The following is a 17,466-nucleotide window of genomic DNA, read 5'->3' on the forward strand; positions in this document are numbered from 1 at the left end:
CTCGACTCGACTCCATCTCCAAGCCTCTCCATCAAAACTTCACCTTCCAACATATCAAAGCTTGCTCGCATCCCCTCTGGAATCTTTTGCAGCACTCCACCATGAAACTATCACTTTTCCTATTCCCTTCTTTCGGAATTTCTCTTGCAAAATGCACGCATACCCGCCTCTCGTCCAACCTCCACACGTCTGCCTACACTCTCAAGTCTCATCCACCTTATTTCCATATACATCCAAACAATGTCGTGCAAGTTTTTCAGGAAACCCATCTGATTCCAGCACACCCACTACTTCATCCTCATTACGTGCATCAAGTGACCAATCAATTGTGTTTTGTTTTGTTTTTATATTTGATTTTTAAACTTTTTTTATTATTATTATTGTAAGTCTAATGTGTCACACTATTACTTACGTTGATGTTGCATATTAACGAATTCAACCAATTTTTTTTAACGGTATAAACTAAGTCACATGGATCTCAATAACCTCCAAGTGGAGAAGTTACTGTTAGAATATATGGTCATATTTGATTGTATTTTAATATTGATTTTAATATTTGGTCGTAATTATCTTTCACATGAAAAATAAGGCCAAAGACTCCAATATCAGCAACAAGTCGGGTTAAAAAATATCTCCTTAGAATTCCTCTTCATACGCTAGTGTTCCTCATTTTCCAGCATTGAACCACTTTAAGACGCATGGGGTATGTTCTTCCTTGATTCTCTTGACTCGGCACTAAAGGATGTGGAAATTTGTGCAGGTTTCCATGTATGTCGCCTGCCTTATTCCACAACCATTGAAATGAAACAAATTTTGGTGGTACCATGCTGAAGAAATTCATAAGCCTAGAAAAATAAAAAGAAAATAGCAGACTTTACGTGTGATTCGGTGTTAGACATTTCTGTTCATTGTTAGAAAAAGAGCCAAAATTTCTATATCAGAGACAGATCAATCATCAATACTCTCCTATATAATATAGAAGATGCGTTTGTTTGAACAGCACAAGCCTTGGTGCACAATGGCATCAAATTCAGCAATCTCACAAGCTTTCCTGTTATCATTAATTTCAATGCTAGTGGTTGGAACAGATGGTGGCGGAATCGCAATCTACTGGGGTCAGAATGGAAATGAGGGAACTCTGGCACAAACTTGTGCCACGGGTAAATATGCCTTTGTTAACATAGCTTTCCTTCCAACCTTTGGCAACGGTCAAAAACCAGTGATCAACCTTGCCGGCCACTGTGATCCAGGCAGTAATGGGTGCACCAGATTAAGCTCTGAAATAAAATCATGCCAAGCAAAAGGAATTAGGCTGATGCTCTCTATTGGTGGAGACTTGGGGACCTACTCCCTTTCTTCACCTGACGATGCTAGACAAGTTGCAGACTATCTTTGGAATAACTTCCTTGGGGGCCAGTCCTCCTCTCGCCCTCTTGGAGATGCTGTTTTGGATGGAATTGACTTCGATATTCTACATGGAACACCCCAACACTGGGATGAGCTTGCAAGGTATTGATAAATATCACCACAAAATAGGGTTCGAACTCGAACTCAGAACATTTATTCTCGTATCATGTTAAATTTAACTTATCATTTTAGTTAATATTTTGACAGGTATCTCTCTGGATATAGCAAACGGGGAAAGAAAGTGTACTTAACCGCAGCCCCTCAGTGCCCTTTCCCTGATGCTTGGATGGGAGGTGCCCTCAAGACAGGCCTGTTTGATTATGTATGGGTACAGTTCTATAACAACCCTCCATGCCAATACACATCAGGTAGTATTGACAAACTTGTAAGCGCATGGAATCAATGGAATTCTATTCCTGCCACCAAAATCTTCTTAGGACTTCCTGCAGCACCTAATGCAGCTGGAAGTGGCTTCATTCCTGCTGCTGATCTAACTTCTAAAGTGCTTCCGGCCATTAAAGGGTCTGCCAAGTATGGAGGTGTGATGCTGTGGTCTAAATTCTATGATGATCAAACTGGCTACAGTTCTTCCATCAAGAGCAGTGTCTAGAAATCTGAATACCCTCCAATTTGATGCATGTAATGTAATAACAATCTCAAAGTGGAAGACTTCCTACATCTTCCATATGTATTTTCTCTACCGCTATATAATATGCCACCAATAAAAATATGCATTGATTTGGACCACCCATCTCCATATTTCCACGGTTTTTTTTTTTTTTTTTTATTTTTTTAGCAAAAAGGATAGGCTGAGGAACCAATTGTGGCTATCCTAGCTGCTGGGTGTGACCATAGTAACACCTACCTGCTAGGAGCAGCACAGGAAGAGCCTAAACGGTAGAAACCGCAGACGCTTCCTGAAGTCTAAGGAGCCTGACCTAGCCCACCAATCCAAGGTGGCTAATACTAGCCCTAAGGCATATGTGGAGATTTTTCATTGCAAAGATTCCAACTTAATCCCTAATACATACCTAGACCACTTAAAAACTTTCTTAAACTATTGAACCACCGCCCTTGATTTATATTGATTTATTTCAATATAGAAAGGAATTGCCAAAAAGGCGCAGGATCCACTGTGGTTTTGTAAGGGATCTATTGTGATAGGTCCATTAAATAAATGGGCCTTTGATTGTAGTGGGCTTAATAGTCTATTTTCATGGGTATGAAGAAGAAGGTGATTCAGAAAGTGTAGGCACACCTTTCACCTCCCTTAGATACATAGCTGGTGCATCTGAGCGGCTGAGCCTATAGTTCGCAACGCCACCGGCACCGGGTCTTAGCCAAGTGCATCTGAGCCTAGTACGAATGCTTCGGGTTCAAGCCAAGAAACCCAAGTAGAGAATCTTGAGAATTATAATGGTAGTGGGTAGGGGTGCTGAAATATCAGAGAAAAGTTTGCAGACTCCACTTGTGGGAAGTAGCAACTGCCATTCTCATTTCTCGAGTGCAAAGGAGAAGAAATGCAATCGATAAGGAGGTTGGTTTCACTAGATTCGCCTTCTGCATCAAGCATTTATCTAATTATTTTCACACTTATCTCCCGAGAATTGACACCCTATTTGCACTTATTCACAGATTACCATTTTCTTCCTATTGGCACCTTTCGATAGCTTTGGCATTAAAAAATAGATGAAATGCCGCATATGATTCATATTTTTTTATTAATTTATTATTATTTTTTAAATATACAAAATACTTCAATTTTTTTTTTGATAAGTAATAATGCAAAAATACTACAATTTTTTTTTAAAAAAATGGTGGATAGTTCGCCAACTTCCCAAAGTCCTTAAGGGAATGGTTCGAACCACCCCAAGGTCCTTAAAAGGCGTGATCAAACGACTCAATATTGGGATAAGGGAATGGCCAATTATGGAGTCATTTGACCACCTTCGAGATCCCTAAGGGGGTTGTCGAACCACCCTTCGAGTTGAGAAAGTAGTTTGGCAACCACCACCACCAGAAAAAGGGTTGTTGAGTGTGGACGAACCATCCACCGGGTCAACCATTTGCTTAATTTATTTTTTTCTTTGGTTGAATGATAAATTGGATGTTTCAAGGAAAAAATTTGCACATGTAACTCGTATGTAATGTCAGACACTAGCGGAATGTGTCAATTGGAAGGAAATGGTAGTTTGAATATGAAGGCATCAAGTGTGACAAATGGAGTCAATTCATGGGGAGTAAGTGTATTTTATCCTACTTTAAAAAATAGAGATGATAAATGCTTATATGTTAAATTTCCAACCACTTAGTTTGAAAGACAATAATTTTGATTTGAACAAATCTACGTGACAGAGTATCTTAAAATTTACAAAGGATGTTGATTCAACATTTCTCATCCAAAATATTTGAATATAATCTGATGGGAACCCACAAATCAATCTACGTATTGGTGAATGCCATTGTGGTAGTTTTTCCTGTATAAACTTATCAAGAAGTTGTGAGAATCCTAGTCAAAAAGTAAATGTATTTGGCATTTCCCACTCGTGCTCTTGACAGAGAAGTTTGCAGCTTCTTCATACCGTAGTGTTTGTCATTTTCCAGTAGTGTACCACTTGAAGATGGGGTATGTTTTTCTCGATTCTCTTGACTTGGCATTAGAGGATGTGGAAATTTGTGCGGGTATTCTTATTCATATGCTAGGATTTTCATTTTCAAGTAATGAGTCACTGTAAGATGGGGTATATATGTTTTGCATTAAGGATGTGGAAATTTGTGTAGATTTCTTACAAGTCTCCTTCCTTGATCAGCAGCCATTGATATGAAGCAAATTTGGTGGGACCAAGTGAGTGCCAATTGCCAAAACACTCTCACTTCTGCAAAAAAGACACAAATTGGCCAGCAGAGACAGATGACCTTTCTCCTATATATAATACAGAAGATGTGTTTCTTTGAACACCACAAGCCTTGGTGCACAATGGCATCAAACTCAGCAATCTCACAAGCTTTCCTGTTATCATTAATTTCAATGCTGGTGGTTGGAACAGATGCTGGTGGAATCGCAATCTACTGGGGTCAGAATGGAAATGAGGGTACTCTGGCAGAGACTTGTGCCACGGGTAAGTATGCCTTTGTTAACATAGCTTTCCTTCCAACCTTTGGCAATGGTCAAAAACCAGTGATGAATCTTGCTGGCCACTGTGATCCATCCAGTAATGGGTGCACCAGAATAAGCTCTGAAATAAAATCATGCCAAGCAAAAGGAATTAGGCTGATGCTCTCTATTGGAGGAGGAGCAGGGAGCTACTCCCTTTCTTCAACTGATGATGCTAGACAAGTTGCAAACTATCTTTGGAATAACTTCTTGGGGGGGCAATCCTCATCTCGCCCTCTTGGAGATGCTGTTTTGGATGGAATTGACTTCGATATTGAAGGAGGAACAACCCAACACTGGGATGAGCTTGCAACGTATCTCTCTGGATACAGCCAACAGGGAAAGAAAGTGTACTTAACCGCAGCCCCTCAGTGCCCTTTCCCTGATGCTTGGATGGGAGGTGCCCTTAAGACAGGCCTGTTTGATTATGTATGGGTACAGTTCTATAACAACCCTCCATGCCAATACACATCAGGTAGTATTGACAAACTTGTAAGCGCATGGAATCAATGGAATTCTATTCCTGCCACCAAAATCTTCTTAGGACTTCCTGCAGCACCTAATGCAGCTGGAAGTGGCTTCATTCCTGCTGCTGATCTAACTTCTAAAGTGCTTCCGGCCATTAAAGGGTCTGCCAAGTATGGAGGTGTGATGCTGTGGTCTAAATTCTATGATGATCAAACTGGCTACAGTTCTTCCATCAAGAGCAGTGTCTAGAAATCTGAATACCCTTTAATTGATGCATGTAATAATCTCAAAGTGGAAGACTTCCTAAATCTTCCATATGTATTTTCTCTATGGCTATAAAATGTACCACGAATAAAACTGTTAAAGTTTGTATGAACGGTTTAGATACAAAAAGCGGAGGCTATTATATTATTCAACTTATACAACTTTCGTTAACCTAATACAAGCATCCTATTATATAGGATTAGGGAAATACTATAAAGACTAAACTACCCCCAAAACCCTAATGACTTAAATCCCAACTCTTCTAACGAAAACTATGCATCTATTTGGGCCATCTATACATCTCTTAACCCAAGTTTTCCTTCTTCTTCTTTTCCCCCTTTCTTAGATGAAAGCAATTGATGGAGAATGAATTTGGCTTATTTTTTGAACTTAATGCAGTAATTGCAACCTGGAGGGGAGACTGGATAAGAGCTTGGTTAGATATGCAGTATATGCTTGCCTCTATGATATAGATGCAAGCTTATCCTACTCCCGAACAACTAATATAGTGGCCCAACCTGCCTTGGTTTGCAAGTTTGCATTTATTGCTTTGGGCTTACTGGTTGATATTATGGTGAAATTTTAATAGGTTGTTGTATTTAATAATGTAAATAAAGTCATTTAGTAAATATGTTGGCATGTCATTAAAATAAATAAATAAATCATATGCCATCTTGTACATTATTAGCTGCAACAACATTAAATCCTTATCATGAAATGACGTGTCTCCATGAAAAGATCATTGACCTCTCAATCTGCTCATTGCCTCTCTCAAGTAATTCCATTCATCACTCCATTATCTCTCAATTCATCTAAGGTTTGATGTGGCATGGTCTCACGACAAAAAAAACAATCTTTATATACCAAATACTATAGGAGACCGTGCCACATCGACTTTTTTGAGAGGATGAAAGAATAATGAAGTGATGGATAAGATTGCTCGCGTCTCTCTCATCTCTCATTCTCAATCCTAAGATTAGCATAGATTTGAATATGAGTACCAGAGTTTTAATTGATACGATTTGATATGTTGATTACAAAATATGTTGTTGTAATCTGTCAAATTATATCATAAACTAATTGTTATCTCAAATATTGGGAAGAGGTATACAAAATTTTCAATTTTATTATTTTTTTTTTCTTTTAATTAACAAGTATAGTGTACGTACAGAACTGGATAGACATTCAGCTCATCAAATCCCAGTGGGTTTTATTTTTTTTTTCCAAAAATAAAAAAACTGTTGCGTCATTGTTGCAACCACTGATTCAATAGTTAATTCATATATATGTGTGTGTGAAATTAAATAATATAAACTATACAAAAAAATTGAGCAACCGGTACTCGAGCCAGCCATTAACATGCATGTATACTATATATTTGAAATTAAGAATATTTAACAGGAAAAAAAAAAAAACGTAGTTTGAATATAGAGTTCATAGAATATCTTTGAGAATTAGGCAAAAAGAGCCTTAGAGTCTGGTGGTTGATCCTTTTTTTTAAAAAAAAAAACAGAAATATGAGAATTTCATTGATTAAATATCATGAGCATAAAGCTTTTACAGAGGAGAGCAAAAAGCTTTTACAGTACAAAGCTCTACAAAAATTATAGTCACCTATTATGAGGTAACAAAGTTATATATACAAACAAAAATTCTTACACTCAAATACAGTTAAAAAGCAGATCTGTTCCGAGCAGACTAGATCTAAGACATATGGAACCAAATTTTTTAACAAAAATTATTTAAACTGACTGTGAGAGATAACCCTCACACCTTATTATCCAAACCATGAGAAATAATCCTCACACTTAATTATGCATCCTCACACATTGTTGATGCACAGTTTTCCAAAAGATGACGTGGCACGCCTGCCGAGTTTGAGTTGAACCAACTCACGAACAGTTTGACTGCACAACAAAGAAGAAAGAAGGATCGAAGTGACCGGGGGTGAGCCGGCGTGGGCACTCCGATGCCTAAGTCAGAATGGGAAAGGATATTTGTAACAACTATAGAGCTCAAATTATGAGAGTTGTGATTACCTTTGCTTTGATCATATGACTTGTATTTATAGGCATTGGAGGGGATTTGATTTCCCACTTATTAAGGAATCTTATCCCTTGATATCGGCTGAACAAACATTTGAATGAAAAGATCATGTTTGTTAGTTCTTCCGCGATTTGAGCGACTTGAGATCAGAGGATCAACTTCGTAATCTTTTAAGATATCAGAGTTATCCCTTTTACTGCGACTTAAATGTCCTGAGTTATTCTCGGACTTTATGGTCTCGGCTAGGGGTTGCCTCGGATTGGAGGTCTCGGATCTCATGAGTAGTCCTCGTCTCGGATTACTTGAGTAGGTCTCGTCTCGGATCACTTGAGAAGGTCTCGTCTCGGATCACTTGAGAAGGTCTCGTCTCGGATCACTTGTGAAGGTCTCGGGCTTGGGCCTTTTGAGCAGGTCTCGGACTTGGGCCTTTTGAGCAGGTCTCGGACTTGGGCCTTTTGAGCAGGTCTCGGACTTGGGCCTCTTCTGGCTGGGCCCAAGGACTGCTCAATAAATCATAAGCTAGTTCATGACCCAACAGTTACCCCCCAATTTCGAAGTTTGTAGAACTAAAGAAATTTCATGTCTTGATGGAATGAACCGAGGCCAGCTTTTCTTAAGAGAGATTCCAAGACAGTCAACGTCTTTCCGACTCCGTCCCGGATAATAAGGCGGCAAAATTTGAAATTTAAACTTCAGATTCAAAATTTAAATTTCAAATCTTGGAGAGTACATTCAAATTCAAATTTCAAATATTAGGGGGAATTTTGACTCTCGACATTCCAGGTGTCGGTTGAAATTCCGAGACCCTATCGCTTCATTAATGCTGGCTCACACGTGTCATCTACAGGCGGCGTCGGTTGAGCTTCCGAGGCCCCGTCGCCTCATTTAAGGCTGGCTTTTACACGTGTCATCTGCAGGCGGTGTCGGTTGAGCTTCCGAGGCCCTGTTTCACATGGCGCTTTTAATGCACACGTGTCCGAGGCGGTCTTATTTATAGGACAGTATCTTCTCTTTTTCCATTCTTTCTATCCTCCGCAGCAGCTTCTAGCTTTTCTGTTTCCTTCTTTATCCTTCGAGAACTCTTTTCGTTTTCATAAACCATGTCTGGAGATGAGGGATCAGGGTCTGATGGCCTCGGCGACAACACCTACCCAGCCTGTTGGCGGCCATTGTTAACTAAGGCTGATGAAGCCAGAATTCGGGAGGAGTGTTTTATCCCCAAATCCGTGAAGCTGCGATTCGATGATGAACGGATAGGTGCAATAGTGCGTTCTGATGCGCACGAAGTTTGTCTGTACGAGACGATGTTCCGTGCTGGTTTTCGCTTACCCATTCCGCCGACCATTCGAGAGTTACTGAGCTATCTGAATCTAGCTCCCCATCAGATTGTGCCCAACGCATGGAGACTTATCCATGCCTGCGTGTTGCTTTGGCCTCTGGCACTCGGACCGGGGCATCATCTCACAGCCCGGGAATTTTTGTGGGTATATCGCCTTCAAAAGAACCCAAAGTGTGATGGTTTATACAATTTCCAGTCACGAAGGGGGAAATTCGTTCACGTAGATGGTAAATATTCCAGCAACCATGCGTGGAAGGGAAAGTACTTTTTTGCAACAGGGAGGTGGGAATTTCATCCTACCGAAGTTGCCCAGGGTCCGAGAGTGCCTCGGGAAACCAGTGTTCCTGCAGCGAACGCTTCTAAAGAGCCAGCCCTTACCGATGACGAACAACAGCGTGTAAATAAAGTTTTAAGGTGGACTCAAAGACACGAGAATTTACTAAGCTATTCATTGCTAATGAATACGGCCTCGCAAGGAGGGGGCCTCGTCAGATTGGAAAAAGGCAATGGCGGAGGTAAGAAGGGACCTGTTTCCGCGGTTGTCCGAGACCCAAAGGTTCCTGCCTTAGACCCTCCAGCGGCCAACACCCGAGGAGCTACCCCGCGGAAGACCAGGCTTGATAAAGGTAAAGGAAAACTGGTCGAGTCACCCAAGCAGAAGAATCCTCCACTTCAAACTGGGGGGGTTCTAAGAATTAGTGGGAGAGTGGATCCTCCTGGTGCTGCACAATTTCGAACTACAGGGCCTTTGAAAATGGCCACAAAACCTAACCCTCCAACCCGGGCAGCTAGGGCTCTACACTTGGTTGACGAGCCTGAGGGATTAGGAGAACCTGAAGCTCCTCACCCTAAAAAGAGGAAGCTGGTGAGAGCAGCAGAAGTGAAGGTACAGGATCAGTTTGCTAGCTTGCTAGCTGCTAGGCGAAAGGCTGCTCCTGGACCTGTGGTGAAGTCAGTTGCAGAGGTTGAGGCCTTTCTGGCCAACGAGCCTGTTCCTGCACGTCCATTAAATGCCACTCCTTTGGCCTCGGATGGCCTCGAGGCTAAGAATGCCATTCCCATCCAATCTCTCTTGCTCCAACCCCTGGGATCCAATATCCAACACATTTTGGATGATATAGAGTTGGTGGAGCATTCGGATGGCTCCGTAGAGATGGTGTGTGAGAGGACCAAGGGGTCATTTGCAGCTGTCGAAGGAGCTAAACCTCTTTCCCCTGTTGACGAGGCTGAACCGGAAGTCCACGCACCTCCATCTACTAGGGCTCGGACGCCGACTCCTGTCGAGAAGGTTACCGAGAAGGCATCGGCTAAAGAGACGGAACCTACTGCCGAGACCTCATCTTCTTCCGCCTCGGCTATTAGGCCTCAAGGAGTAGACTGGACTGTTGGCGGACGTCTGGCAGATTTTAGCGGTGATTTGAAGGGTAATCCCTTCTTGGCACTGGTAAATTTAATTCCGCACGAGAGCCTTACCATGGAACGCGACATCTCTGCTCAAGGCATGACAGAGCAGATGATTTATTTTCAACTTACTGTAAGTATACTACCTCTTTTTTCTTTTTACTCTATGCATAAACATACTGACAGAATCTTTGCCACAGGCTATTATGAGGTCGTTGGTTTGGTACTGCTATTTCCGGAAGGTAACCCAGGAATCGACCAACAAGACCGACATGCTCCAAGGCTTAATCACTGACCTGGAAGCCGAAAATACCAGGCTAAAGGAGGTAGTGGCTAAGCAAGATGAGGAACTATTGCTCTCGGGCCAACAGCAGTCAATAATGCAGGCCGAAACATCCGAGATGGCTGCGGCTCGGACAAGGGCTGAGTCTGAGGCTGCGGAGTTTGCGGCCGAGATTAGGGGTCTTCGGGCTGAAATAAGCCGACTCCAGGAGGACAACTCCATTATAAGAGAAGATCGGAACCAATTGGAGGAAAGGCATTCGAGCGTCTCGGATCAACTGGAATTGGCTCGGGCTGAAATTCTGGAGCAGAAAACCTTGGTGGCAAAAACAAATGACGCCAAAGTGATTGCTGAGGAGAAACTGAAGTTCTTCAAGGGCAAATACGCTCAGGTCAAAGCTCGATTGAAGGAGGCTAAGAGCCAAGTTGCCAGCTATTTGCGCCAGCTATCCTTTGCTTCATGGGTCCGAAACTCTGCCTGGGCTGACGGACTCATTCTTGGCTTTGAAACCTTTCGAGCATGGGCTAAGGACTCGACCCGAAAAATAGATCTTGACAGGATAAAGATCGAGGACATCCCTTGCTCGGACGCAGCTATGGCTCAACTCGTAAACCTAGGCCAAGAACAAATGCCTGACGCCGCAGGAATAAAAGAATTTTTCTTCGACCCCTTCTCGGCTCAACATCGCCAAGGTGCCGAGTCTGATCCAGATGACACCCAGTCCGAGGCCGTTTCTGCTGAGTCCGGCTCTGCCGAGGCCCCCGATGCTAATCTTGCTTCTGCCCCTAAGGCAAAATAGTGTAACACCATATAATAGCTCTTTGTATATACCTCAAGTTTCTTAATTAATGAAACAAGTTTTTGTGTTTATATGAGTTTCGGAATAACTTTTATTGGTTTGTTACCCAAGGTAGTTAGGGATTTTATATTTCTCCGAGTTATATCTTGGAGATTTCAAATTAATTTTAATTATACTACCTCGTAATATTTGATTGTTACTCTGAGTTAAGTCTTGGAGAGTTTGTTTGCTACTCCGAGTTTAGGTCTCGGAGAATTTGTTTGCTACTCCGAGTTTAGGTCTCGGAGAGTTTGATTGCTTATCCGAGTTAGGTCTCGGAAAGTTCAATTACTTATCCGAGTTGGTAATTTAATTTGTACATATGTACCTTGTATACTGCATAACTCCGAGATGCTTTTATTCATTGAAATGAAAATAATGAAATGGCAAATAAATCACATATCACTGTGTTTAGACATAATACTTTTTAAGGTGCTCAGCGTTCCAAGGCCTTGGTAAAACCTTACCTCTGGAATCTTCCAAGTGGTACGCTCCAGCTCGTTTGCACTCAATCACCTTATAAGGTCCTTCCCAATTAGGAGTTAGCTTTCCCTCAGCTGGGTCCTTGGTTGCGAGAGTAGTCTTACGTAGGACCAGATCTCCAATTTTGAAGGTTCGAGGCTTGACCTTCTTGTTGAAATACCGAGTCACCCTTGCCTGGTATGCTGCCATAGCCACCTGGGCTCGATCCCGCTTTTCTTGAAGCAAGTCCAAATGCAGTTGTAAACCCTCGTCATTAGTCTCGGATCGGAAGGTCTCTACACGATAGCTGCCTGAGCCTATCTCGGCTGGAATGACTGCTTCAGTTCCGAATGCTAAGGCATATGGTGTTTCTTCGGTTGGAATTCGCTTGGTTGTTCGGTATGCCCACAAAACTTCTGGAAGGTCTTCTGCCCAGTTTCCTTTCCGATCACCCAGCTTCTTTTTCAAAATTTTGAAGATAGTCTTGTTGGTAGCCTCCACCTGTCCATTAGCCTGGGGGTGCCCTGGAGACGAGTAATAATTCCTTATTTGGAGTTGGGCACACCAAGCTCGGAATGAGTCGCAATCGAACTGCTTGCCATTATCTGTGACAAAAGCATGAGGAATACCATACCGGCATATGATGCTCTTCCATAAAAATCGCTCAATTGCCTTAGCTGTGATATGCACTAAGGCTTCGACCTCTGCCCATTTAGTGAAATAATCCACAGCAACAACAGCAAATCTTAAACCTCCTTTGCTCCGAGGCAATAGTCCTACTATATCTACCCCCCATTGAGAAAATGGCCAAGGTGAAGAGATTGCACTCAAGTCTTCCGGAGGTTGATGAGTTATATTACCGAACCGTTGGCATTTGTCACAATGTTTGACTAATTCTGCCGAGTCCCTGCTCATGTTGGGCCAATAGAAACCCGCTCGGACTGCTTTATGCGCCAACATTCTAGCCCCCGCATGGCTTCCGCAAATCCCTTCGTGGATTTCTCTAAGGATATAGCTCCCTTCTTCTTTTGAAACGCACTTCAAAAGTGGTAACATGAAACCCCTCTTGTAAAGGATTCCATTTACCATTGTAAACCTTCCTGCTCTTATCTTCAACCGGGTAGCAAGCTTTTTATCTGAAGGAAGTACTCCTCTTTCCAGGTATTCTACGATTTCATGTTGCCAATTAGGCATGGTCTCGGCTGTAGAGACCGACACCGTCTCGGTAACCGATGACTGTAGAAGAATTTGGATAGGAGTCTCGGTTGTGACCTCTCCATTAGCAGTTGAGGCTATTCGGGCCAATTGGTCTGCTTTTTCATTCTCTGGTCTCGGAATTTTCACAATATCAAATTTGCTGAACAATGTTTGCAAATCCTGTACTTTGGCTAAGTACAACTTCATCTTGTCTCCCTTGGCTTCGAATTCTCCTCTAATGTGCCCTACAACAACCTGGGAGTCACTCCGTATTTCGACAATTTTGGCTCCCATTTCAAGAGCTAAACCGAGTCCTGCCAAGACTGCCTCGTACTCGGCCTCATTATTCGTCGTCTTGAACTTCAACTTCAATGCACTACATAACTCTTCCCCATCGGGAGTAATCATGACTATCCCTGCTCCACCATGCTTCTTCGTAGATGATCCATCCACATAAACTACCCAGGTTTCATCACTTGGCCAGCTGGTGATGTCTGGCAAATTAGTGAATTCTGCTAGAAAATCAGCCAGTGCCTGGCCTTTGAGGGAATTTCGAGGGAGAAACTCAATATCGAATTCTCCTAGCTCAATGGCCCAGTTAGCTAATCTTCCCGACAGATCTAGCTTTCTTAGTACTTTCTTTAATGGGTATTCAGTCAACACTCGGATAGTATGAGCTTGGAAGTAGGGTCGGAGCTTCCTGGATGCTATAATTAAGGCAAAAGCCAGTTTTTCCATCTGGGGATACCTTTCTTCAGCGCCCCTCAAAGCTCTGCTTGTGAAGTATACAGGCTTTTGAATTCCTTCCTCTTCTCGGATTAATGCCGCACTAACTGCCGTTTGAGACACAGCTAAATACAAATATAGCACCTCCCCTGCCTTTGTCTGGCTCAGCAAAGGAGGGCTCACCAGATATTTTTTCAGCTGTCCGAAGGCTTCTTCACATTCGTCTGTCCATTCAAAAGCCTTTCGCAAGACTTTGAAAAACGGAAGACACTTATCGGTCGACCGTGATATGAACCGATTTAGTGCCGCTACCCTTCCTGTCAATTGCTGGAGCTGCTTCAAGTTTTTCGGAGATTGCATATCCAAGACAGCTTGTATTTTTTCAGGATTGGCCTCTATTCCTCGGCTGGATACCATGTAACCGAGGAACTTTCCTGATGAAACTCCGAATGCACACTTTGAGGGATTCAACTTCATCCCATACTTCTTCAAGGTTGTGAACGTCTCTTGCAGGTCGAGTGCGTGGTCCTGTGGCAGCACGCTCTTGACTAGCATGTCATCAACGTATACTTCCATATTGCGTCCGATCTGGTCTCGAAACATCTTGTTTACCAGCCTCTGGTATGTCGCCCCTGCGTTCTTCAAACCAAAGGGCATGACCTTATAACAGTACAAACCTCGGTCAGTTATGAACGCAGTTTTTTCACGGTCCTCTGGATGCATATATATCTGGTTGTAACCAGAGAAGGCATCCATGAAGCTAAGTAATCCATATCCAGCTGTTGAGTCCACCAATGCATCAATACGAGGTAATGGAAAACTGTCTTTTGGGCAGGCTTTATTGAGGTCAGTGAAATCCACGCACATCCTCCACTTCCCATTGGACTTTTTGACCAATACTACATTAGCCAACCAATCGGGATAATATACTTCTTCAATAAAACGGGCCTTGAGAAGCTTCTCTACTTCCTCTGCTATGGCCACATTCCGTTCAGGGGCGAATTTTCTTCTTTTCTGCTTTACTGGTTTCACACTTGGATCGACATTTAGCTGGTGGATGATGTCTTCAGGGTCAATTCCTGGCATGTCTTCGTGGGTCCACGCAAAAACTTCTAAATTCCTTCTTAGGAAGATGGTGAGACCGTCTCGGATTGTGGGACTGAGCTGCGTCCCAATCTTCAAAGTCTTGTCTTCACTTATCACCACATCCTCCAAAGGTTCAGCTGGTTCCCCCTTTGGGTCATTCCTGTTATTCCCACCTACCGTACCAATTACAATAGGAGTCGGATCCGAGACCTTCTTGAGAGACGTATTGTAACATCTTCTTGCCTGGGTCTGATCTCCCTTCACCTCTCCGACTCCGTCCTCTGTTGGGAACTTCATCATCAAGTGGTATGTCGAAGTTACGGCCTTTAACTTATTCAAAGCAGGTCTACCGATAATGGCATTGTAGGCACCTGGTCGGTCAATAACCAGAAAATCTACCATCACAGTTTTCTGCTTAGGTGCTGTTCCTGCCGTGACAGGAAGTGAAATAAGACCAACTGGCTGGACCTGCTCTCCTGCAAATCCAACCAGGGGAGAGCTAAATGGTATGACCCTATCTCGATCGATACCCATTTGCTGAAAAACTGGCCAGTACAATATATCAGCTGAGCTTCCATTATCCACTAGAATTCTGTGGATCATGTGGTTGGCCACTGTTACAGTTACGACTAGCGGATCATCATGGGGTTGCATTACCCCCCTTGCGTCCTCTTCAGAGAAAGAAAGGATCAATGAATCCTTTTTTGCAACTTTGGACAGTCTCTGCACTGTGAAGACCTCCTCGGTATGTGTTTTCCTAGCATGGGCTTTCCTGGCCGAATTAGACTGTCCTCCACCAGCTATTCCTCCGGCAATAGTATGAATTTCTCCTACTACTCTTTGATCCCGAGGGGGTCTCGGATCTTCTCTAGGACCATCGTCCCGATCACGTCTCGGCTCCTGTGCCCTTTCAACTCGGTTTCCATCTAATAGGAGAGGTTGTTGATGCACTGCGCCTTGGTTCCTCTCCCCTGCTAGGAATCTTACCAGCCTTCCGTTTCTGATGAAAGTTTCGATTTCCTGTCGCAAGGTTATACAGTCTTCCGTCAAATGGCCGTGATCATTGTGGTACTCGCAGAACTTCGTCCGATCTCGCTTCCTCGGATCACCCCGCAACTTATTTGGCCATCTGAAAGCTGGATCTCTTCTGATTTCCATAAACACTTCATTGACCCTGGTATTCAAAGGTGTGAACCTTCGATCTTCACGTCGCCGGGGTTCCGACTTTGGGACTGATGGTACAGTCTTCTTTACTACTCTCTTCTGAAACCTTTCTTCCTTCGGAGCAGATGCTACAGGTGGCTCCTTTTTGGCATCCTCTTCTTTTTTGGCGTCCTCCTTCTCCCGGTCTTCTTCCTCCTGACCTTTCGTGAGAGCTTTAATCATTTCCTCCTGATTAATATACTCCTCCGTCTTGGCAATAAACTCGGGAAGAGTTATTTCTGTCGAACTTTTTGATACTTCGGCCATTAGAGGCCCATTTGGCCTAACCCCATGCCATAACGCAGATAACACCGTTTGATCCCCCGGGTTATCCACTAGCAATTTTTCTTTATTGAACCTATGCATGAAATCTTTCAGGCTTTCCTCCTTCCCTTGACGTAAAGATAGTAAGCAAGCCGAGTGCTTTCTCCTCTTCTTGGTAGCCAGAAATTGGCTTAAAAAGAGACTTCCAAGTTCTTTGAAACTGTCTATTGACTTGGCAGGCAATCTGGCAAACCAGTCTTGAGCAACTCCTTCCAAAGTGAGAGGAAAGGTTCTGCATGCTATTTCATCCGGAAACCTGTGAAGGGAGAAGTGAACACGGACGCTTTCCATATGCTCCGAAGGGTCGCCACTACCATTAAACTCCTTGACGCGAGGCATCTTGAAGTTTTCAGGCAAAGGGAAATTTAGCACTCGATCAGTAAAAGGCAGGTCGGTGTTATCCATGAACCCCGAAGCAGGGGTTTTCTCATCCCTTGCAGCCAACTTACGGGTCAGCTCTTCGTACTTCTTCTTCAGATCCTCCATGTCAGCACTCATCTGGCCGTCATTTTGCCCATGGGGTTGTTCCTGTCGAGGCCTCGTGTGCTGGGACCTCTCCTGCTCATGGTGCTCCTCATTCTGGACAGTAGTATGATGGCTAGCTTGGACTGAACTTGCTTCTTCGTCACGGTGCGAACCAGCCGTCCGCTTTCCACGGCGAATTTCCCTTCGCCTTTCCTTTTCACGCCGTTCATCACGTCTTCTTTCTCGCTCTTGGTCCCTCTGGCTATTACGGCCCTCAGCAGCTGTGAGCCTTACAGCCAGGTCTTCATTTTGCTTCTTCAGAGCCTTCATGGATTCAGACATCTGCTTCATGAATTCGGTTAGATCGGGTGGTGGTGGTGCGTTGGAGGCTGCAGCAGTGGAACGGGTAGTCACCATTTTGGATTAGTAGCGAACTGATGAAAATCGAATTCCCACAGACGGCGCCAAACTGTTGATGCACAGTTTTCCAAAAGATGACGTGGCACGCCTGCCGAGTTTGAGTTGAACCAACTCACGAACAGTTTGACTGCACAACAAAGAAGAAAGAAGGATCGAAGTGACCGGGGGTGAGCCGGCGTGGGCACTCCGATGCCTAAGTCAGAATGGGAAAGGATATTTGTAACAACTATAGAGCTCAAATTATGAGAGTTGTGATTACCTTTGCTTTGATCATATGACTTGTATTTATAGGCATTGGAGGGAATTTGATTTCCCACTTATTAAGGAATCTTATCCCTTGATATCGGCTGAACAAACATTTGAATGAAAAGATCATGTTTGTT

General features: G+C 43.3%; 3 protein-coding genes across 4 annotated transcripts; 2 read left to right on the forward strand and 1 right to left on the reverse strand.

Moving 5' to 3' along the window:
• Positions 1–983: 983 nt before the first annotated feature.
• On the forward strand, positions 984–2,154 carry LOC132187735 (hevamine-A-like). The gene is made up of 2 exons (XM_059602153.2): positions 984–1,509; positions 1,615–2,154. Exons 1-2 carry the CDS (start codon positions 1,019–1,021, stop codon positions 2,015–2,017), a joined length of 894 nt encoding a protein of 297 aa, XP_059458136.2. The 5' UTR covers positions 984–1,018; the 3' UTR covers positions 2,018–2,154.
• A 499-nt stretch (positions 2,155–2,653) lies between these two features.
• Positions 2,654–5,405, forward strand: LOC132187736 (acidic endochitinase). Of its 2 annotated transcripts, none has more exons than XM_059602155.2 (2): positions 2,654–2,944; positions 4,218–5,405. In XM_059602155.2, exon 2 carries the CDS (start codon positions 4,229–4,231, stop codon positions 5,276–5,278), a length of 1,050 nt encoding a protein of 349 aa, XP_059458138.2. In that variant the 5' UTR covers positions 2,654–2,944; positions 4,218–4,228; the 3' UTR covers positions 5,279–5,405. The 2 variants fall into 2 exon arrangements, with proteins under 2 accessions (XP_059458138.2, XP_059458137.2); XM_059602154.2 differs by having other exon boundaries at positions 4,221–5,405.
• A 6,206-nt stretch (positions 5,406–11,611) lies between these two features.
• LOC132189546 (uncharacterized) lies at positions 11,612–17,080 on the reverse strand. The gene has a single exon (XM_059604288.2). It carries the CDS (start codon positions 17,078–17,080, stop codon positions 11,612–11,614), a length of 5,469 nt encoding a protein of 1,822 aa, XP_059460271.2.
• Between the last annotated feature and the right edge of the window lie 386 nt (positions 17,081–17,466).

This window comes from Corylus avellana, chromosome 6, assembly GCF_965113065.1.
Source record: "Corylus avellana chromosome 6, dhCorAvel1.hap1.2, whole genome shotgun sequence".
Classification (NCBI taxonomy): Eukaryota; Viridiplantae; Streptophyta; class Magnoliopsida; order Fagales; family Betulaceae; genus Corylus; species Corylus avellana.

Bases quoted from the DNA above. Each gene is read 5' to 3' on its own strand.
- LOC132187735 (XM_059602153.2), top strand. From the start codon at position 1,019: ATGGCATCAAATTCAGCAATCTCACAAGCTTTCCTGTTATCATTAATT. The intron at 1,510-1,614 runs GTATTGATAAAT...ATATTTTGACAG, and splicing joins CACTGGGATGAGCTTGCAAG to GTATCTCTCTGGATATAGCA.
- LOC132187736 (XM_059602155.2), top strand. From the start codon at position 4,229: ATGAAGCAAATTTGGTGGGACCAAGTGAGTGCCAATTGCCAAAACACT.
- LOC132189546 (XM_059604288.2), bottom strand. From the start codon at position 17,080: ATGGTGACTACCCGTTCCACTGCTGCAGCCTCCAACGCACCACCACCA.